This window comes from Coregonus clupeaformis, chromosome 27 (genome assembly GCF_020615455.1).
Source record: "Coregonus clupeaformis isolate EN_2021a chromosome 27, ASM2061545v1, whole genome shotgun sequence".
NCBI lineage: Eukaryota > Metazoa > Chordata > Actinopteri > Salmoniformes > Salmonidae > Coregonus > Coregonus clupeaformis.
Window position 1 is genome coordinate 41,571,740 of NC_059218.1, and position 23,213 is coordinate 41,594,952.

Genomic DNA, 23,213 nt, shown 5'->3' on the forward strand with positions numbered 1-23,213 from the left:
AGTCAAAGCTCTAGAAAGATGCCCGAGATTCTGACTTGGAATCCCGAGTTGGATGACCGTTTCTTTGCAGAGTTCACAGTTGTCCTGAACGCACTGAAGTCGAAAGTCTGAGATTTCCCGAGATCCGAGTTCCCAGTTGTTTTTGAAAGCAGCATGTGAGATACAGGAGAGCGTCACGTTGCTGCTGATCACCCCTTACTGATTCAACACAGACTGAACTAAACAACAGGAAAGGTAATACTGGAGAAGACAGTTCCAGATGGTTCCATATTACCTTAGACCAGGGCCCTGTCAGGCTATCTCCTGACCTACCTTAGACCAGGGCCCTGTCAGGCTATATACTGACCTACCTTAGACCAGGGCCCTGTCAGGCTATATACTGACCTACCTTAGACCAGGGCCCTGTCAGGCTATCTCCTGACCTACCTTAGACCAGGGCCCTGTCAGACTATATACTGACCTACCTTAGACCAGGGCCCTGTCAGGCTATCTCCTGACCTACCTTAGACCAGGGCCCTGTCAGGCTATGTACTGACCTACCTTAGACCAGGGCCCTGTCAGGCTATATACTGACCTACCTTAGACCAGGGCCCTGACCAGAGCACTATAAAGGGAATAGGGTGTCATTTGTGACCCATACAGTGTTGCTTTAAAGCTGTCTGCCCCTGGCCTGCTAGGTTAACAGATGTCCAGGACAGAGTCCAAACAATGGGAGCATGGAGAGGACATATGGACCCTGGATAACCTCCTCAACCTACCCTACCTCCTGGAGAAACACATGGAACCCGGATAACCTCCTCTACCTACCCTACCTCCTGGAGAAACACATGGACCCTGGATAACCTCCTCTACCTACCCTACCTCCTGGAGAAACACATGGACCCTGGATAACCTCCTCTACCTACCCTACCTCCTGGAGAAACACATGGAACCCGGATAACCTCCTCTACCTACCCTACCTCCTGGAGAAACACATGGACCCTGGATAACCTCCTCTACCTACCCTACCTCCTGGAGAAACACATGGACCCTGGATAACCTCCTCTACCTACCCTACCTCCTGGAGAAACACATGGACCCTGGATAACCTCCTCTACCTACCCTACCTCCTGGAGAAACACATGGACCCTGGATAACCTCCTCTACCTACCCTACCTCCTGGAGAAACACATGGACCCTGGATAACCTCCTCAACCTACCCTACCTCCTGGAGAAACACATGGACCCTGGATAACCTCCTCTACCTCCTGGAGAAACACATCTAACAACATATCTAGAATGTAGCACTGTAGCATTGAAATCATAGAAATAGAATGCATAGAGATAACACACAGTATGTCGATTTTGGAAGCAACCATTTGTGAGCATGACAGGTCTAATTGAAGTTAAATTCATGTATGCTTTTCAATTGTGCTGCTACCTTTAAGTAGTTACATAAACCCTTCTACAATCTATGTATTGTATTTCTATGGTATGAAGTTGAACCACTTCACAGTTACAAGCCATCATACGGAGCGATGACCTCACATCATTGACCTTTGTGTTGACCCGGAAGCACTTCATACGAAGACACAAGAGGTGAACAGGAATTCCAGAGAGAATGTGCACTTCTGTGTAAGCCAGTTTACTAACACTGAGTCTAGTGTAAATGTAACAGGCGGGATCTGAACCCTGGTCTCCAGCATGGAAAACCAACGTCTTAACCATTAAGCCAAGAGGACATTCCCTCTTGGACCGGGGTGAAACAGATTTTCATCAAAAGAGCGTGAGTCCGGTTCACCTCCGCTACATATCAGTTATAACAGTTTACTAACAATGAGGACAGGTCTGGTTTGGGTGACAGAGTAAGGGCAGTGAACAATGATTTCTGGTCGTCTCTACATAGCTTTGCCGGGATTTTGGGAGGATCTTCATTTTGACAAGAAAATATTTTAAAGATACAATACAGCATGGTGAAAACTGAACTTGGTTGCCCGCTGTCAACGTAGCCAGCAGTTCATTTTCTTCATATAAATAATTATCAAAACACAAAATGTTCCCCACTCACTCACGTCAAAAATGTCACGAGTCCACAAAGACACAAAAAATCTAAAATCTATGACAGGAAAACACATACATACTGTGGCTAGCATACATACACACATACAAATATACATATATCTAAATAGAATGAAATGATAACCTGGCATGTCAAATCAGAAATCAAAGGTCAATATAAAAATATATAAAAAAAATACAACCAAAACAAAAGAACGCGTCTTCTGTAGCAACAAAGGAAAACGTTAGCCTCAGTCCCCGTTTCCAATGTACAAAACACTGGCTAGTGTATAATGTATTTTTCAACACACGTGTACTTGGTCAGAAGAGGAAATGTCGGCCATTTCGAAAGCAGCCATCTTGTTTGTTATGTAAGCAGCCATTTTGTTTGTGAGACCACCACAACGGAACACTGAAGTCTTTAATGGGGATCTAGAATGTGAAGATACAGAAGTAAAAGAGGGATAGTGGAATCATTTATCTCTCTGACCAGCCAGCGAGGAGTGACCTGAAAACTACATATCTACTGTATCTACGGACTTCATGACTGTCTGCAGGGAGGGTCAGTCTGCAGCCGATACGTCAGTTTATCTCTACTGAGGGCCTCTGTCTGCAGGGAGGGGTCAGTCTGCAGCTGCAGGGTTGGATCCAAGGCATGGTTGTTCGCAGCCGAGAGTTTGGTCAATCTCCTAACCCTTGTGGCAATTATCAGAGGCCTGCGTCATGGTGGCGAAGGAGGGGAGGAGAGGGCTGGTCTGTTATCAATGCTAACCTCCTCACCCCAACAACATGGTCCACGTGGAGGGGAGGAGAGGAGAGGGCTGGTCTGTTATCAATGCTAACCTCCTCACCCCAACAACATGGTCCACCTCTCCATAGAGGGATAGCTAGGTCTAAGTGCTCATAGGATGAGAAATTACATCCTGTAGGAAATTATAATCCACATCTCCCTTCAGAAAAGAGGGTGAATGTGACCTGTCGCATAACATTAGGGTCCATGATCTTAAAGCCTCATCTTGGCACTCACTTGGTCTCACTAATACAAATGTTCCCAGAGTACACTATATTCCCCTTCCTTTTGAAGAAATGTGGCCTAAAACTCATCTGAGAAACTATAATCAGAGAAAAAAAAATTCTACAACGCCGAACACTTCCTTCATCTCTTCATCTGTCCTCGGAGCTGATATAATGTCCAGATCTGAGAACCAATCACATTGTCAGATAATACAAACTACATCAGAGAAACATGTCTCTGAAAAACGAACACTTCCTTCACATCCTAATCTGTCATAGGAGCTGATATAACGTCCAGATCTCAGCACCTTTTACTTTGTCATAAATGATAGAAATGTCTCTAAAACCCCCCCAAAAAAAACTCGTCCTCAGATCCTCATCTCATGGTCGGGGCTGTGGTCCAGCGAGGGGTCCCTGGTGCTGATCATGGAGGCCGAGGGGCCCTGGGTGACTCCGAAGGGGGAGACGGCGGGGGAGCGGGCGGCGAGGGGGGAGAGAGAGGGGGAGAAGCTGGGGGACATTGCTGCTGAGGAGATGGAGCCCTCGTGGCTTATGGGGGACCGTCGTAGGGTGGCCAGGTGGGGGAAGGTGCGTCCGATGACAGGGACCTTCGGGGGGACGGACTTGGCCCCGGGGTGGGCCACGGCGGTGATGAGGGGCGGTGGGTCGATGCGAGGCTTGGGGTCCGTCTTGGCTTTGGGCTGGAAGGGCTGGCGCGGGTTGGTCTGGTTCTGTGGGGCCGTCTCGTCTTTGAGCCTGGCGATCTCTGTGAAGACGTTGGCTAGTGGTTGGAACTGAGGGCACCAGTTGAGCAGGTAGTCCCAGTTATAACTGCCCCTCAGCTCCTCGTCGCTGGCCACTATGGCTGTCAGAGACCCATCCACCGAGGGCTTCCCGTCCTCTGGGAAGGCGTAATCTTTAGGATGGGAGATGTTGAGTCCCCTCCCCAGCCCCAGGTACCCTCCTCCCAGCTCGTCTCTGTAGACAGGCAGCTGTCCAGACAGCATGGTTCCGCTGAGACTCCCTCCCAGCTTCTTGCCTTTGAACCAGGTGCTTCCTTCCAGGGCGGCCGGCTCACAGGAGATGTCAGACAGCTGGTCAGCGTCCTGCTGGATGCCAGAGTCCGGCCCGCGGGCTGAGATGTGCTCCTGCATGGATGAGGAGATGGACGCTACGCGGGGGTACTCGTTGATCATCCTGATCTCATCGTCCTCCGCCGCCTCGGCTGAGCCACGCCCGCTGGAGTGTGAGGGGTCAAGGGAGCCCCCCCGGGTGTAGGGCCCGGCCCCTGCTCCACTCTGGTTGCCAGAGTACCCTGGTAACGTCTGATGATAGATCCTCTCGGATCCTCCAGATTTGGAATCGTCCAGTTTCTGCAGAGAGGTTCCCGAGGCCACGGCCCTGTTGTCCTGTCCTTTGTTCTTCCTGCGTCTCTTTGACTTGACCAGAAAGATGACCACAGCCATGACCACTAGGAGCACGATGACCCCCAGGGACACTGCGATGATGATGATCAGCAGGACGTTGAGGTCTGCCCCCAGGCCGAAGGACGTGTTGGTCACGTCGATGGTCAGCTGGGCCGTGGTGACACGGGACGTGTCCAGAGGGCTGTGGGCGTGAACGTCCAGAGTCATGGTCCTGGTCTCCCTTTTTGACCGCCCCCCTAACCCGCTGCTGCTACGACTAGAAGACCCGTCCATCTTGAGGAATATCACACCGGTTGTTTTGTTGACGTCAAAGTACAGGGAGGAGCTAGGGAGCGAGAAGAGGACGATACCGTCTACACCTCCGTCCTCGTCATTCGCCTGGACCTGTCCGATGCTCTGGCCCCTCTTCGCCCCCTCCGGAACCTCGAAGGAGAACTCTGGGGAGACGAAGAGCGGGTCGTACTCATCCTCACCGGTCACGTACACCTGGACCGTCACCGTGGCCGAGTGGTTACCGGCGTCCATCGCCAGAGCAACGAAATTAAATGAGTTGACCTTCTCAAAGTCAAAAGTCATCTTAGCCCTGACCTCTCCTGAACTTTGGTCCACGGTGAAGGCCTCTCGCCCTGTGACTCCTGACCCTTGACCTCGCTCCACCATGTAGTATCTCAGCTGGCCGTACATCCCAGTGTCATGGTCTATGGCGTGGAGTATGGTCACAGCTGAGTTGACCGGCTGGTTCTCTCTGATGCTAGCGGTCAGAGTCTCGACGGGGAAGAACGGTCTGTTATCGTTCACATCTTTGACCTCTACGCTGATTGGGGCCAGGGCGACGTGACCACGGCCATCCGAGGCCTGGACGATGACCACGTGGGAGGACTGGTGCTCGCGGTCGAGCGGTCGCTGTAACCGCAGCGCCCCGGTCCACTGGTCGATTGTGAACAGGTCCATCTCATCGCCTGAGCTGATACTGTACTGGACCTCTGCGTTGGGGGCCGAGTCTGGGTCTGGAGGGGAGGGATGGAGTGAGGGAGGGGGAAGGGGGAAGGGGGAGGGAAGGGGGAGGGGAGGGAGAGGGGAGGGAGGGGCGGGCGGGCGGAGAGAAAGCATTTAACACAGTTTATAATAAAACAAATAGATGCTTTGCAGCTGCATAATAATACTAAAGATTGGGGGACTCCATTTTCACCACCCCATCTCCTCTCCACCGTTTAAATTTCTAACCCCATAGTGTAACTATTTATCATCACCTGAGGCGGTCAATTTGTGTATTTGTGTGTGTGTGTGTGTGTGTGTGTGTGTGTGTGTGTGTGTGTGTGTGTGGGGGGGGGGCCTATTCCCTCACCTGTGGCAGTGAGTCGTAATATCTCTGTCCCAGCGCCCGCTCCTTCACTCAGTGACACAACGTACTCCGCCCTGCCGAACGCCGGCGGGTTATCGTTTACGTCACCAACGGTTATCACCGCGGCAACGCTAGAACTCCGCTGTGGAACCCCTCTGTCCGACACCACCACCGTCAGGTTATAGAGGGGCATGGCCTCGAAGTCCAGCTCCTCGGCCAATAGGAGAGTCCCTACGGTCTGGAAGCCCCGCCCCTCCAGGAAGCGCACGCTGCTCTCGATCTGGAAGACGTTCCCAGTGTTGCCCCTGGCGATGGCGAAGTCGAAGCCACAGTTGTCCCGAGAGAAATCAGCATCCATCGCCTCCAGGGTCAGAATGGTCGCCCCGGGGATGGAGTCCTCCGACACCGTCGCCCTGGAAACACAATTATCAGAATCAATCATTTGGATCACAATAACAACTCATTGGTTACACTTAACAATAACATATCATATGGTACATTAACATGTATAGTATTTATTAGCTTCATGTATCTATAGAGTAACTATACTCATTTGAAACATGGCAGCATATGCTAGATACAGCAACTGCTCAAAGCCAATGAATCTGTGTATGATCTACCCTTTTCATGATAAAAAAGATGACAGCCACCTATTGGTGGAAGACAGGACCTACCTGTACTCCAATTGGTGGAAGACGGGAGTACTGTGACCTACCTGTACTCTGATTGGTGGAAGACAGGACCCGCCTGTACTCTGATTGGTGGAAAACGTGATCGCTGTGACCTATCTGTACTCTGATTGGTGGAAGACGGGATCGCTGTGACCTACCTGTACTCTGATTGGTGGAAGACAGGAGCGTTGTCGTTGACGTCTGATAGCTGGACCTGTACTGTGGTGACGGAGGAGAGGGGCGGGGAGCCCCCGTCACAGGCTTCGATGACCACACTGACGGACGGGTTCTCTGGGTCAAACTCTGCCCTCTCCCTGATGAACAGGGTGCCTGTAGGGGAACAAGATAAATCATTTGAAAAGTTTTGAATAAAACACAGGTTTGAAACCCATTCACTTGGACTTCACCTATACGCCAGTCCTATTCAGTCCTTTAAAAAAAATGTATTTTAGTCATTTAGCAGACACTCTTATCCAGAGCGACTTACAGGAGCAAGACAGATTTTGTACCTAGTCGGCTCGGGGATTCAAACCAGCGAACTTTCAGTTACTGGCCCAATGCTCGTAACCGCTAAGCTACCTGCCGATAGCAGATCGTTTCCCCATGGTAACAGCACAGCAGTGGAACAGCACAGCAGTGTGTGTGTGAACAGGTAGGAAAGAGAACTGAATCCTGTACCGTTGCTGGGGTCGACATAGAAGCCACCTCGCGTCGATGACATCACTCTGTAGGTGACCTTTCCATTCTCCCCCGAATCACGGTCAGTCGCTGTCACCGTGACAACGGGACTGCCTGGCGGGGAATGTTCTGGCAGTGTTACCTGAGAAACACAGACACACACAGCTTTAAAACACCCCATAATAGTCAACACAACACAACAAATCAACAGAAATCTAACCAAATGAATAGAAGCTATACCACTAGCTCTGGTGAAACAGAGTTCCTGATTCCTAAACTAGAGGCTGAAAATATACTATCCAGTTCTGTCAGTAAAAGAGAGGGAGAGCGCACTGGTTTGGACCAGAGCCCTGTGGTGACTGTGCACTCTATAGGGAAAAGGGTGCCATTTGGAACGCAGCAGATGGTTGTTAACCTGTGTTAAAAGTGAAATTCATTTCCTGTCTACAGTAGTGAACGTTATGTTGTTGTTAACCTGCAGTAAAGCTGAAGTCATATCCTGTTTACAACAGTAAATGTTATGAGCTCATCTTAACCTTTTCCGCAACCCAGACACAGTCGTGATTAGACTTGACTTTTATCACCACCCTCAGTGTGTGTGTGTGTGTGTGTGTGTGTGTGTGTGTGTGTGTGTGTGCGTGCCTGCATTTGCATTCATGTGTGTGTGTGTGTGTGTGCAGGTGCTTTAATGCAGTGAGTATCCTGGGAACCATAACTTTGCAAAGCTAATTTTCCCTGATGTTTATCAAGTTTAACTAGGTGTGAAGACCTGGAGAGATAAACGCCTTCTGGTTGACATGTTTAGTGGGTACCTCACGCCCCTCTCTCCTGCCCCTTTCAACAGATGACTTTGGGACATAAATCTACTGTTACACCAAGTCTGCGTCCCAAAATTGGCACCCTATTCCCATTATAGTGCACTAGTTTTGACTAGAGCCTTATGGGTCCTGGTAAAAAATGGTGCACTGTTTAGGGAATAGGGTGCCATTTGAAACAAACCCCAGGGGACAAGGACCCCTTCTTTCCTTTACTACAGACCTGCTGAAGAAAACGGACCATACAGGGAACTGGATAATATCTTGTTGTTTTAAAACAAACTACTGCTATGGTAACAAATATTACTTCTATGATATAACTAAATATTTTTGCACAATATTTGTTGTTGTTGTTGTTATACAGTGGGGGAAAAAAGTATTTAGTCAGCCACCAATTGTGCAAGTTCTCCTACTTAAAAAGATGAGAGAGGCCTGTAATTTTCATCATAGGTACACGTCAACTATTTTTTTTTCCAGAAAATCACATTGTAAGATTTTTAATGAATTTATTTGCAAATTATAATGGTGGAAAATAAGTATATGGTCAATAACAAAAGTTTCTCAATACTTTGTTATATACCCTTTGTTGGCAATGACACAGGTCAAACGTTTTCTGTAAGTCTTCACAAGGTTTTCACACACTGTTGCTGGTATTTTGGCCCATTCCTCCATGCAGATCTCCTCTAGAGCAGTGATGTTTTGGGGCTGTCGCTGGGCAACACGGACTTTCAACTCCCTCCAAAGATTTTCTATGGGGTTGAGATCTGGAGACTGGCTAGGCCACTCCAGGACCTTGAAATGCTTCTTACGAAGCCACTCCTTCGTTGCCCGGGCGGTGTGTTTGGGATCATTGTCATGCTGAAAGACCCAGCCACGTTTCATCTTCAATGCCCTTGCTGATGGAAGGAGATTTTCACTCAAAATCTCACGATACATGGCCCCATTCATTCTTTCCTTTACATGGATCAGTCATCCTGGTCCCTTTGCAGAAAAACAGCCCCAAAGCATGATGTTTCCACCCCCATGCTTCACAGTAGGTATGGTGTTCTTTGGATGCAACTCAGCATTCTTTGTCCTCCAAACACGACGAGTTGAGTTTTTACCAAAAAGTTATATTGTGGTTTCATCTGACCATATGACATTCTCCCAATCCTCTTCTGGATCATCCAAATGCACTCTAGCAAATGTACTGGCTTAAGCAGGGGGACACGTCTCGCACTGCAGGATTTGAGTCCCTGGCGGCGTAGTGTGTTACTGATGGTAGGCTTTGTTACTTTGGTCCCAGCTCTCTGCAGGTCATTCACTAGGTCCCCCTGTGTGGTTCTGGGATTTATGCTCACCGTTCTTGTGATCATTTTGACCCCACGGGGTGAGATCTTGCGTGGAGCCCCAGATCGAGGGAGATTATCAGTAGTCTTGTATGTCTTCCATTTCCTAATAATTGCTCCCACAGTTGATTTCTTCAAACCAAGCTGCTTACCTATTGCATATTCAGTCTTCCCAGCCTGGTGCAGGTCTACAATTTTGTTTCTGGTGTCCTTTGACAGCTCTTTGGTCTTGGCCATAATGGAGTTTGGAGTGTGACTGTTTGAGGTTGTGGACAGGTGTCTTTTATACTGATAACAAGTTCAAACAGGTGCCATTAATACAGGTAACGAGTGGAGGACAGAGGAGCCTCTTAAAGAAGAAGTTACAGGTCTGTGAGAGCCAGAAATCTTGCTTGTTTGTAGGTGACCAAATACTTATTTTCCACCATAATTTGCAAATAAATTCATTAAAAATCCTACAATGTGATTTTCTGGAGAAAAAAATTCTCAATTTGTCTGTCATAGTTGACGTGTACCTATGATGAAAATTACAGGCCTCTTTCATCTTTTTAAGTGGGAGAACTTGCGGAATTGGTGGCTGACTAAATACTTTTTTTCCCCACTGTAGCTGGGTGTTTGTGGGGTTATGAAGGAGGACCGATTGATTATTAGATTGATTGGTTGATTGATTGTTAGAATGATTGGTTGATTGATTGCTCATCACCTAAAAGCCATTTACCTGGTATAGATCCTGTGTGAACGCGGGAACGTGTGAATTGATTGATTAACTGATTGATTAACAGTTACCTGGTATAGATCCTGTGTGAACGCAGGAGCGTTATCATTGACGTCCTCCACCAGTACGGTGATATTAGCCTCAGTCTGGTGTTGGGAGTCCGTAGCCCTGATGGTTAGCGTGTACCAGGTCCTGTCCTCGTAGTCCAAAGGGGAGGTCAGAGACACCCCTCCACTGTAGCGGTGGATCCCAAACTTCCCCTGGGACGACCCGTCCAGCTGGAGGCTGTAGGACAGGGCCGGACTGGAGTCCACGTCGTTACCCGTTACCAAGGTGATCTCTGTGCCGATCAGGGTGTCTGGAGGAACGGGGAGGGGACAGAGAGATGTTACTGAGGGTTTTGAGGAGTTAGGATATGCAGGACAGTGCATTCGGAAAGTATTCAGACCCCTTGACCTTTTCCACATTTTGTTACATTACAACCTTATTTTAAAATTGATGAAAAAGTAATTTTCCCCTCATCAATCTACACACAATACCCCATAATGACAAAGAAAAACAGGTTTTTAGAAATTTTTACAAATGTATAAAAAATAAAAAAACTGATCTATTACATTTACATAAGTATTCAGACCCTTTACTCAGTACTTTGTTGAAGCACCTTTGGCAGTGATTACAGCCTTGAGTCTTCTTGGGTATGATGCTACAAGTTTGGCACACCTGTATTTGGGGAGTTTCTTCCATTCTTCTCTGCAGATCCTCTCAAGCTCTGTCAGGTTGGATGGGGAGCGTCGCTGCACAGCTATTTTCAGGTCTCTCCAGAGATGATCGATAGGGTTCAAGTCCGGGCTCTGGTTGGGCCACTCAAGGACATTCAGAGACTTGTCCCGAAGCCACTCCTGCGTTGTCTTGGCTGTGTGCTTAGGGTCGTTGTCCTGTTGGAAGGTGAACCTTCGCCCCAGTCTGAGGTCCTGAGTGCTCTGGAGCAGGTTTTCATCAACGATCCCTCTGTACTTTGCTCTGTTCATCTTTCCCTCGACCCTGACTAGTCTCCCAGTACCTGCCGCTGAAAAACATCCCCACAGCGTGATGCTGCCACCACCATGCTTCACCGTAGGGATGGTGCCAGGTTTCCTCCAGACGTGACGCTTGGCATTCAGGCCAAAGAGTTCAATCTTGGTTTAATCAGACCAGAGAATCTGAGAGTCCTTTAGGTGCCTTTTGGCAAACTCCAAGTGGGCTGTCATGTGCCTTTTACTGAGGAGTGGCTTCCGTCTGGCCACTCTACCATAAAGGCCTGATTGGTGGAGTGCTGCAGAGATGGTTGTCCTTCTGGAAGGTTCTCCCATCTCCACAGAGGAACTCTGGAGCTCTGTCAGAGTGACCATCGGGTTCTTGGTCACCTCCCTGATCAAGGACCTTCTCCCCCGATTGCTCAGTTTGGCCGGGCAGCCAGCTCTAGGAAGAGTCTTGGTGGTTCCAAACTACTTCCATTTAAGAATGATGGAGGCCACTGTGTTCTTGGGGACCTTCAATGCTGCATAATTATTTTGGTACCCTTCCCCAGATCTGTGCTTTGACACAATCCTGTCTCGGAGCTCTACGGACAATTCCTTTGACCTCATGGCTTGGTTTTTGCTCTGACATGCACTGTCAACTGTGGGACCTCATATGGACACGTGTGTGCCTTTCCAAATCATGTCCAAACAATTGAATTTACCACAGGTGGACTCCAATCAAGTTGTAGAAACATCTCAAGGGTGATCAATGGAAACAGGATGCACCTGAGCTCAATTTCAAGTCTGGTAGCAAAAGGGTCTGAATACTTAATTTAAAAAAGGTATCTGTTTTTTATTTTTAATACATTTGCAAACATTTCTAAAAACCTGTTTCCGCTTTGTCATTATGGGGTATTGTGTGTAGATTGATGAGGGGAATAATGTATTTAATCTATTTTAAAATAAGGCTATAATGTAACAAAGTGTGGAAAAAGTCAAGGGGTCTGAATACTTTCCAAATGCAATGTACATGAGTCCTGTACTATGTAAAGTGGCCTATTGGAAATAAAGACATGATATAAATGTATCAGCCTACAGGTCACAGGCCAAAGGTGACTCACTCTCAGGGATGCGGACCTCCCGAGGCAGAGGGATTGTTGGACTGTTGTCGTTGAGGTCTACGATGATCACCGTGAGTGTGGCCGAACCGGCCAATCGCGGGTTGCCCCTGTCCGTCGCTGTGACGACCAGCCTTTCGACCCAGACAAAACAAAACAATCATCAGTGTGGTGTTCTGAGGTTGGTTGTTGTTGTACGTTACTCTCTTGGGCCACCATTCGTAGACTAGCTACACCCCTCAAAGTCAAAATCTGGACCTTGAAGCCAGTTCCACTGCTTTTTTTCAATCTTCCCCTATAAATCAGGAACTAATTTAGACCTGGACATGAGGTGGGTGCAATGAATGATCAGCTAGAACGGAAAAACAGCAGTAATCAGGAGCTCGTAGAGTTTGAATACACCTGGGCTACACTACTTTTGATCTGAGCCAGAGGTTGTTCAAACTTCTCCTCTGGGACACCCAGCCGTTCCATGCATTTTATTTACTATTCCACAGCTAGCCCACCTGATGCAAATTGTCCACTAATCATCAAGCCCTTGATAAAGGTGAATCTGGTGAGCTAGTTCAGGGCAACAACCAAATTGTGAAACATCCCCAAGAAGAGGTCTGAGAACCACTGAGCTAGACTACTGTAGTTCTGAGCCACACAGCACAAGAGAGTGATTACAAATACATTTTACATTGACATTTTAGTCATTTAGCAGATGCTCTTATCCAGAGCAAGTTACAATTAGTGTATTCATCTTAAGGTAGCTCGGTGAGACAACCACATATCAAAGACATAAAAGGCAGGACAAATAAGATCATTTCATCAGCATTAGAAGTAAGGGATGGAATTTTTAAAAGAAAGAGAAAGAGGAGGGAGTGTTGGGCTGTATGGTGCTGTATTGGGCTGTATAGGGCTGTATATGGCTGTATCGGGCTGTATATGGCTTTATATGGCTGTATAGGGCTGTATATGGCTGTATCGGGCTGTATATGGCTGTATATGGCTGTATAGGGCTGTATATGGCTGTATCGGGCTGTATATGTATGGCTGTATTGGGCTGTATTAGGGCTGTATATGGATGTATTGGGCTGTATTGGGCTGTATTGGGCTGTATTGGGCTGTATATGGCTGTATATGGCTGTATATGGCTGTATCTGGCTGTATATGGCTGTATGGTGCTGTATAGGGCTGCATTGGGCTGTATGGGGCTGTATTGGGCTGTATGGGGCTGTATTGGGCTGTATTGGTCTGTATATGGCTGTATCGGGCTGTATATGGCTGCATTGGGCAGTATATGGCTGTATTGGGCTGTATATGACTGTATTGGGCTGTATATGGCTGCATTGGGCAGTATATGGCTGTATTGGGCTGTATATGGCTGTATTGGGCTGTATATGGCTGTATAGCTCTGTATTGGGCTGTATTGGTCTGTATATGGCTGTATAGGGCTGTATATTGCTGTATTGGGCTGTATATGGCTATATGGTGCTGTATATGGCTGTATATGGCTGTATTGGGCTGTATATGGCTGTATTGGGCTGTATTGGGCTGTATTGGGCTGTATATGGCTATATCGGGCTGTATATGGCTGTGCTGGGCTGTATGGTGCTGTATTGGGCTGTGTTGGGCTGTGCTGGGCTGTATTGGGTTGTATGTGGCTGTATTGGGCTGTGTTGGGTTGTATTGTGTTGTATTGGGCTGTATATGGCTGTATTGGGCTGTGTTGGGTTGGGCTGTGTTGGGCTGTGCTGCAGTCGTAGGTATGAAGCAAACCTAGATCTGTTATTTAAAGGGCAAGTCACCTGGTCTGAGTCCAGATCTCTCTGTCCATGATGGCGGCGGTGGTGATGCTTCCTGTGACAGGGTCGATCTTGAACAGGCCGCTCATGCCTCCTGATGATTGGATGGAATAGGTCACCTGACCGTTCTGCCCCTGGTCCACGTCCTCTGCCACCACCTGACAAATGAGACAGGAAGTAGTGGGAGAGTGAGTGAGTGTGCGTGTTCCTGTGGCGTGTGCGTGTGTGTGTGTGTGTGTGTGTGTGTGTGTGTGTGTGTGTGTGTGAGCCAGTGTCTCCCATACCTGTATGATCGGCCTGTCATAACCCTGAGCCTCTCTCATGTACGCTACATAGTTCTGGAGCTGGAAGCGTGGCAGGTTGTCATTGATGTCCTGCAGGATCAGGTTAACGGCCATGAAGGAGCTGGACGAAGCCGTCTCAGCCTTCACTACCAGGCGGAGGCGGGGAGTGTCCTCAAAGTCCAGACCCAACGACCTCTGAACCCAGATTTCACCTGGGGGACAGGGAGTGGACAGGGAGGGGACAGGGAGGGGACAGGAAGGGGAAAGGTAGGTATAAGGGAGGGGACAGGAAGGGGACAGGTGAGTAAGAGGTGAGGGTTAAGAATATGGTGACTTCTATGATCTCATTAGAACACTGGAACTCATAGAACATGGTGAGCATAGCCTCTAGACATTTGTGTTGAAATACACTATATATAGAAAAGTATGTGGACACCCCTTCAAATTAGTGGATTCGGCTATTTCAGCCAACCCTGTTGCTGACAGGTGGATAAAATCTCCATAGACAAACATTGGCAGTAGAATGGCCTTACTGAAGAGCTCAGTGACTTTCAACGTGGCACCGTCATAGGATGCCACCTTTGCAATAAGTCAGTTCGTCTAATTTCTGCCCTGCTAGAGCTGCCCCGGTCAACTGTAAGTGCTGTTATTGTGAAGTGGAAACGTCTAGGAGAAACAACGGCTCAGCCGCGAAGTGGTAGGCCAAACAAGCTCACAGAACGGGACCGCCGAGTTCTGAAGCGCGTAAAAATCATCTGTCCTCGGTTGCAACACTCACTACAGAGTTCCAAACTGCCTCTGGAAGCAACGTCAGCACAAGAACTGTTAGTCGGGAGCTTCATGAAATGAGTTTCCATGGCCGAGCAGCCGCACACAAGCCTATGATCACCATGCGCAATGCCAAGCGTCGGTTGGAGTGGTGTAAAGCTCGCCGCCATCGGACTCTGGAACATTGGAAACGCGTTCTCTGGAGTGATGAATCACGGACGAATTTGTGTTTGGCGGACGAATTTGGGTTTGGCGGATGCCAGGAGAACGCAACCTGCCCCAATGCATAGTGCCAACTGTAAAGCTTGGTGGAGGAGGAATAATGGTCTGGGGCTGTTTTTCATGGTTCGGACTATGCCCCTTAGTTCCAGTGAAGGGATATCTTAATGCTACAGCATACAATGACATTCTAGATGATTCTGCGCTTCCAACTTTGTGGCAACAGTTTGGGGAAGGCCCTTTCCTGTTTCAGCATGACAATGCCCCCGTGCACAAAGCGAGGTCCATACAGAAATGGTTTGTCGAGATCGGTGTGGAAGAACTTGACTGGCCTGCACAGAGCCCTGATCCCATCGAACACCTTTGGGATGAATTGGAACTTCAACTGCGAGCCAGGCCTAATCGCCCAACATCAGTGCCCGACCTCACTAATGCTCTTGTGGCTGAATAGAAGCAAGTCCCCGCAGCAATGTTCCAACATCTAGTGGAAAGCCTTCCCAGAAGAGTGGAGGCTGTTATAGCAGCAAAGGGGGGTACCAACTCCATATTAATGCCCATGATTTTGGAATGAGATGTTCGATGAGCAGGTGTCCACATACATTTGGTCATGTAGTGTATTGTCCCTCCTGCGTTCTCTATCTGTTTCCAGAGAAGAGTCTGTAGCTGATTCCTCTACACTGTGTTGTTAACTCTATGAGTGATGTAGTATTGTAATATTAACTCTATGAGTGCTGTACATTTTACATTTACATTTTAGTAATTTAGCAGACGCTCTTATCCAGAGCGACTTACAGTTAGTGACAGCGTACATTTTTTATTTATTTTTTCATACTCCCAACAAACTACATATGCCCACATAAAAACACCCACACATTCTCACTAACCACACACGCTGCTGCTACTGTCTATCTATCCTGTTGACATAGTAATATTAACTCTATGAGTACTGTAGTATAGTAATATTAACTATATGAGTGCTGTGGTATAGTAATATTAACTGTATGAGTGCTGTAGTATAGTAATATTAACTGTATGAGTACTGTAGTATAGTAATATTAACTGTATGAGTACTGTGGTATAGTAATATTAACTGTATGAGTACTGTAGTATAGTAATATTAACTGTATGAGTACTGTAGTATAGTAATATTAACTGTATGAGTACTGTGGTATAGTAATATTAACTATATGAGTGCTGTGGTATAGTAATATTAACTGTATGAGTGCTGTGGTATAGTAATATTAACTGTATGAGTACTGTGGTATAGTAATATTAACTATATGAGTGCTCTGGTATAGTAATATTAACTGTATGAGTACTGTGGTATAGTAATATTAACTATATGAGTACTGTAGTATAGTAATATTAACTCTTTGATGTTGGATGTTGTTGATACCGTTCTAACTATTCCGCTCCAGCCATTACCACGTGCCCGTCCTCCCCAATTAAAGGTGCCACCAGCCTCCTGTGATCGCTATAGTACCTGTGCCAGTGCTGATGCTGAAGGCCTGCAGTCTGTTCCCAGAGAAGAGGCTGTAGCTGATGCCTCTCTTAGTTCCATCGGGGTACTGGGCTTGATCCTGGGCTACAGCCGTTCCTGTAGAGCGAGGGCAAGACATCCAGAACACAATGACCAGGGAGCAACGTTATGCATTTCAACAAGAATCCAATAAAAACATGAACAAGAACCCAACATAACATTAACACGGTGGTCACCAACCGGGTCAATCACGATCGAATGGTTGTTCTTCAAGGTATTCCTAGTCAATCGGCAAAAAATTTTTTTGTAGATCAGCCAACGATAATGGCATGAAGGGCACCGGGTAGGAAAAAAAGTGTTCCCATTTTTTAACCATTTAATGTGTCTGAAAAGACATACTCCGCCTACCCGGCGGACCGGGAGATCTGTGGCTAAATCGAGTGTGCCTACTGCGCTGGCCAATCGGATAGCTCAAATCACCGTGACTACTGCGCTGGCCAATCAGATAGCCTACCTACAGCTTCCACGACCCTAGCCACAGCAAAGTTTGATACTAGACTACGTGAGATTTCATAACTTTTAAAACCATGACCAGAGAGAGAGACTGTCAAAGAATACAGCAAAGAGCTACTGTTTTTATGAGTGAGTTCATGTTTATGAGTGAGCCACTGTTTTTATTCAACACTATTGCAAAACATAAAACGTGCTTCTCTCCACTTCCACTCGAGCTGCAATGAATAAGTAGTGTATCGATACCCTGCTTTTGTATTATTATTAGCAGCTCGTCGTGTCTATTTTAATATTGAGGAATATTTCTCTAGTCATAGGAACAACGTGAATTTGTGGCTGAGGCAGATGCGGTGTGACTAGAGTTTGGCCATCAGGTGGAAGACGGTGTCCCCTCTCTCTGGTCAGTCTCACCGGAGGAAAGGAAGGAGAGAGCAGGGACCGTGAGAGGCGGACCCTCTGCTGCTCTCTCTCTCCCTCCCTCCGCTCAGACTAATGCTGTGTTCAAGACAACTAGGAACTCAGAAATCTCAGAATTCCGACATCAGTGCGTTCAAGACAACTGGGAACTGTGAAAAAAAAAAAAAAAAAGATCCGACTGGGGAAAATCGTTTTGAACGGTCATCCAACTCAGAAACCCAAGCATCTTTCTAGAGCTCTGACTTTCCGACCTGAAGTTCACTGACGTCATGATTTGACCTCGTTTTTTTCTGAGTTCCCAGTTGTCTTGAAAGCACCATGACCATCAGATGCAGGTACCATCAGTCCAGTAAAATAAAAAAAGCAAATTACTTGCTAATTATTTCCATTTATGCTCAGCTGTGCCTCGCAAGTGCTACACCAACTGATCTGTTTTGCTATCAAAGCTCGAGTTTTTAAATACAATATGGTCTGAGAATAACAATAGAGTCCAGGCATATAGCCAATATGATGTGATAATGTATTAGGCCTAATGCACAAATCTCATTCCTACACAACTGTTTTTATTAGGATGTTACATTTTTTTTACATAATGTTTTAAAAAATTCTGAGCGGTAGATCTCGGCTTGCTTTTTGACTGCGAAAGTGATCTTGACTCAGAAAAGGTTGGTGACCACTGCATTAACAGAACTCAACATCACGTCAACAGAACTCAACATCACGTCAACAGAACTCAACAGAACTCAACATCACGTCAACAGAACTCAACATCACGTCAACAGAACTCAACATCACGTCAACAGAACTCAACATCACGTCAACAGAACTCAACATCACGTCAACAGAACTCAACATCACGTCAACAGAACTCAACATCACGTCAACAGAACTCAACATCACGTCAACAGAACTCAACATCACGTCAACAGAACTCAACAGAACTCAACATCACGTCAACAGAACTCAACATCACGTCAACAGAACTCAACATCACGTCAACAGAACTCAACATCACGTCAACAGAACTCAATATCACATCAACAGAACCCAACATCACGTCAACAGAACCCAATATCACGTCAACAGAACCCAATATCACATCAACAGAACTCAATATCACGTCAACAGAACTCAACATCACGTCAACAGAACTCAACATCACGTCAACAGAACTCAACATCACGTCAACAGAACTCAACATCACGTCAACAGAACCCAACATAACATTAATCCTTAAAAGTCTATTGTGCGTCAATCCAAGTAACATATATATTTTTTTTAATCAGTCAGTTGCATGGGCTGCGTGTCAATCCACGGCATCCGCCTACGACCCCCACAACTGTCACAGGACTTGTCTGAAGGTAACCCCCTACAAATGAATGGAAGTATGGAGGTAGTTTTCTGTAGAACAGACACTTCAAAATCTTATCCCTTATGATTTATATTGTTACTGTCATTGTTTTTGCCATTTCTGAATGTGTTATTCAATGCGTTTCTATGGGCTATAGTAGTAAAGGCCAAATTCTATATTTCATCTAATAAAATAAAAAATGTGGGATACCTAAAGGGGTCCTAAAATTCCAAATAAAATAGCTAAATGATCCATGGTATGACCATCTTAAAACAATTCCATATGTTTTTTCTTACAGTTTTTTTTAAGGGGTTGATCAGCTTAAATATTGCAGATAGATTGTAACTTCCATCAATGTAATTGTCTGCATCACTTCCAATCCCCCATATGTTTTTTTTCTCGCATATATATATATATACACACACACACATACATATATATATATATATATATATATATATATATATACATACATACATACATACATATAAATACATATATATATACACATATCCTTTAAAAAAAAATATTTCCCTTTATTACTTTCCAACCCCACCACGCCTTCCCTAATTGGAGTAAACTAGTGAACAACAACGCTTAGGCCTCTACTTCCAACTTATACATACTATATACATTTTATGGACACAGTCAATTTTACAATAATTATATTTAGTTTGTTTTACTCCTGAACTTCCTCTACCCTCAACCTCTCCGATCATTTTCCTGATGTCCATCCGGTTTGCTTCTATATGCCATATCTTTCTAACTGTGCTCTTTCACAAAAGCTCTCAACCTATAACCTATATACTTATTATGGACACAGTATGCTTTACATTAGTTATCTTGTTGTTATTAGTTGTTGTTAGTTGTTATTAGTCCCATCCAACTCCATTCAACACCTCCCATCTATACAATTCCATATGTTAGCTTAGTACCCGCCCCCCCAACCCCGAAAGATTATACTTTTTTAACAGAACCCAACATAATATTAACAGAAACTAATAGAACTTCAACAAAACCCAATAGAACATTAGCAGAATCCAATAGAATGTCAACAGAACCTAATAGAATGTCAACAGAAACCAATAAAACAGAAACAGAACCCAATAAAACATCAACAGAACCCAATAGAACGTCAACAGAAACCAATAGAACGTCAACAGAAACCAATAGAACGTCAACAGAAACCAATAGAATGTCAACAGAACCTAATAGAACATCAACAGAAACCAATAGAATGTCAACAGAACCCAATAGAACGTCAACAGAACCCAATATCGGGCAATTCCACGAAAATATTTCGGGAAAACTCAGATTGTTCTGGCAATTCTCACATAGAAACTTCATTGGGGAATAAGGATGTTTAACATGCTTTTTACATTTGTATCACAAATGTAAAAAGCATTTCAAACATGCTTTCTCCCAATGAAGTTTCTATGTGAGAATGTCCAGAAAAATCTGATACCAAAAATATTTTCCACTCCCGCTGGTGTGGAATCTCCCTATCACGTCAACAAAACCCAATAGATCATCAACAGAATCCAATAGAACGTCAACAGAATCCAATAGAACGTCAACAGAACCCAATAGAACGTCAACAGAACCCAATAGAACGTCAACAGAATCCAATAGAACATCAACAGAACGTCAACAAAACCCAATAGATCATCAACAGAATCCAATAGAACGTCAACAGAATCCAATAGAACGTCAACAGAATCCAATAGAACGTCAACAGAACCCAATAGAACGTCAACAGAATCCAATAGAACGTCAACAGAATCCAATAGAACGTCAACAGAACCCAATAGAACGTCAACAGAATCCAATAGAACGTCAACAGAATCCAATAGAACGTCAACAGAATCCAATAGAACGTCAACAGAATCCAACAGAACGTCAACAGAATTCTGAGTAACAGGCAACAGTTCCAACAGATGACGTGTTACCGATAGTCTAGTCTATTGATAGTAAGTTGAGCATCTATAGATGGACTATCCCCCCAAAAAACATGAACTATCCAAATAAGGTTACCACAAACCTTTGGCAGCGTTCTCCTGTATGCTGACGTCCCTGGCGTTCCTTGAGAACCTGATGCCTGTATATTCCTGTTCCTTCACATAGACCACCACCACCCCCAGGCTGGACTGGGCCGGGGTCCCTTGGTCCATAGCCTCCACCATGAGGGTCCTCTGGGCCTGACTCAGCTTGTCTATCCCCTCCGTCCCCTGGATCTCCCCCGTTAGAGAGTTGATGCTGAAACCCCTCACCGGAACGGCGAAACGATAGAACACAGAGCCGTTGGCGCCAAAGTCCTTGTCCTCGGCCCGCATGGTGGCCAGGACCCGCTGTGATTGGCTGGCCGAGACCTCGACGACGAGGGGGTCTTGGATGAAGAATGGAGCGTTGTCGTTCATGTCCAGGATCATCACGGTTATCTGGGTTACGAAGAAGCAGATAATTAAAAGGGGGTTTGGGTTGGGAGAGAGAGGAAGGAGAGAGAGGAAGGAGAGAGGGTTGGGAGAGAGAGGGAGGAGAGAGGGTTGGGAGAGAAAGGGAGGAGAGAGGTGAACTAAAATGTGATGGTACAGTTATCCTCTGAGGAAGGTAGTATGCCAATATAAAATGCATATTGTCCTTGACATAAAGTATTCATTGAAAAATGAATGATGTGTTGTCGTCTGGCACTGTTACCTGAGCTGAGGTGTTTCTGGGCTCTGCAGGTGATAGGTCCACAGCGAACACATGGAAGCTGTACGACGCTATCTTCTCTCGGTCCAGCGGCGATGCCGTTGTGATACGCCCAGTGTCTTCGTCGACAGTGAACGCGCCCCTCGCCTCTCGACTCAGGAAATATATAACCTTCCCGTTCTCCCCCTCGTCTGCGTCTGTGGCCGTCACCTGGACAATAGATATGTTAAGAAATCCAATATTAGTTTTTTTAGTTAAAGTTATGGACCTACTATGACCTAGTATGTTTTTTGTTGTATTTTTGTTGTTTTTGAAGGGGGATAGATCAACTTTAATATTGCAGATATATTGTAGCTTCCATCAACGTAATTGTTTGCATCATTTCCAATCCCCCATATATATTTTTAGTAAATATATATATTTATATATATACACTACCAGTCAAAAGTTTGGACACACCTACTCATTCAAGGGTTTTTATTTATTTTTACTATTTTTTACATTGTAGAATAATAGTGAAGACATAAAAACTATGAAATAACACATATGGAATCATGTAGTAACCAAACAAGTGTTAAACAAATCAAAATATATTTTATATTTGAGATTCTTCAAATAGCCTTTTCCTTGATGACAGCTTTGCACACTCTTGGCATTCTCTCAACCAGCGTCATGAGGTAGTCACCTGGAATGCATTTCAATTAACAGGTGTGCCTTCTTAAAAGTTAATTTGTGGAATTTCTTTCCTTCTTAATGCGTTTGAGCCAATCAGTTGTGTTGTGACAAGGTAGGGGGGTATACAGAAGATAGCCCTATTTGGTAAAAGACCAAGTCCATATTATGGCAAGAACAGCTCAAATAAGCAAAGAGAAATGACAGTCCATCATTACTTTAAGACATGAAGGTCAGTCAATACGGAACATTTAAAGAACTTTGAAAGTTTCTTCAACTGCAGTCGCAAAAACCATCAAGCGCTATGACGAAACTGGCTCTCATGAGGACCGCCACAGGAATGGAAGACACAGAGTTACCTCTGCTGCAGAGGATAAATTCATTAGTTACCAGCCTCAGAAATTGCAGCCCAAATAAAAGTAACAGACACATCTCAACATCAACTGTTCAGAGGAGACTGTGTGAATCAGGCCTTCGTGGTTGAAATGCTGCAAAGAAACCACTACTAAAGGACACCAATAATAAGAAGACACTTGCTTGGGCCAAGAAACACGAGTAATGGACATTAGACTGGTGGAAATGTGTCCTTTGGTCTGGAGTCCAAATTGGAGATATTTGGTTCCAACTGCTGTGTCTTTGTGAGACGTGGTGTGGGTGAACGGATGATCTCCGCATGTGTATTTCCCACCGTAAAGCATGGAGGAGGAGGTGTTATGGTGCGGGGGTGCTTTCCCCTAGCAGTCCAATCATCATCATTTTATCTTAATATCCTTCTTAGCTTTACATTTTTGGGGGGTAAATACAGGCGAATATATTGATAAAAGTCACCTTGTCCTAGAGAGATTTACATGGTTATCAAAACGTCACGCCAGGGTAAGCCTACACGAA

The 23,213-nt window shown here is 45.7% G+C and overlaps 1 protein-coding gene across 1 annotated transcript in view; it reads right to left on the minus strand.

The window, feature by feature from the left end:
* Positions 1-1,401: 1,401 nt before the first annotated feature.
* The window catches only part of dchs1b (dachsous cadherin-related 1b), a 61,452-nt gene continuing 39,640 nt past the window's right edge, over positions 1,402-23,213 (minus strand). The window contains exons 18-28 of the mRNA XM_041851448.2: positions 21,657-21,863; positions 21,004-21,400; positions 16,688-16,801; positions 14,218-14,429; positions 13,937-14,091; positions 12,147-12,277; positions 10,099-10,385; positions 7,170-7,311; positions 6,650-6,821; positions 5,824-6,233; positions 1,402-5,485 (exon numbers count right to left, since the gene is read on the minus strand). Of these exons, the coding sequence (XP_041707382.2) occupies positions 3,420-5,485; positions 5,824-6,233; positions 6,650-6,821; positions 7,170-7,311; positions 10,099-10,385; positions 12,147-12,277; positions 13,937-14,091; positions 14,218-14,429; positions 16,688-16,801; positions 21,004-21,400; positions 21,657-21,863 (4,293 nt within the window). The 3' untranslated portion in view covers positions 1,402-3,419. The remainder of the gene's footprint in view (positions 5,486-5,823; positions 6,234-6,649; positions 6,822-7,169; positions 7,312-10,098; positions 10,386-12,146; positions 12,278-13,936; positions 14,092-14,217; positions 14,430-16,687; positions 16,802-21,003; positions 21,401-21,656; positions 21,864-23,213) is intronic.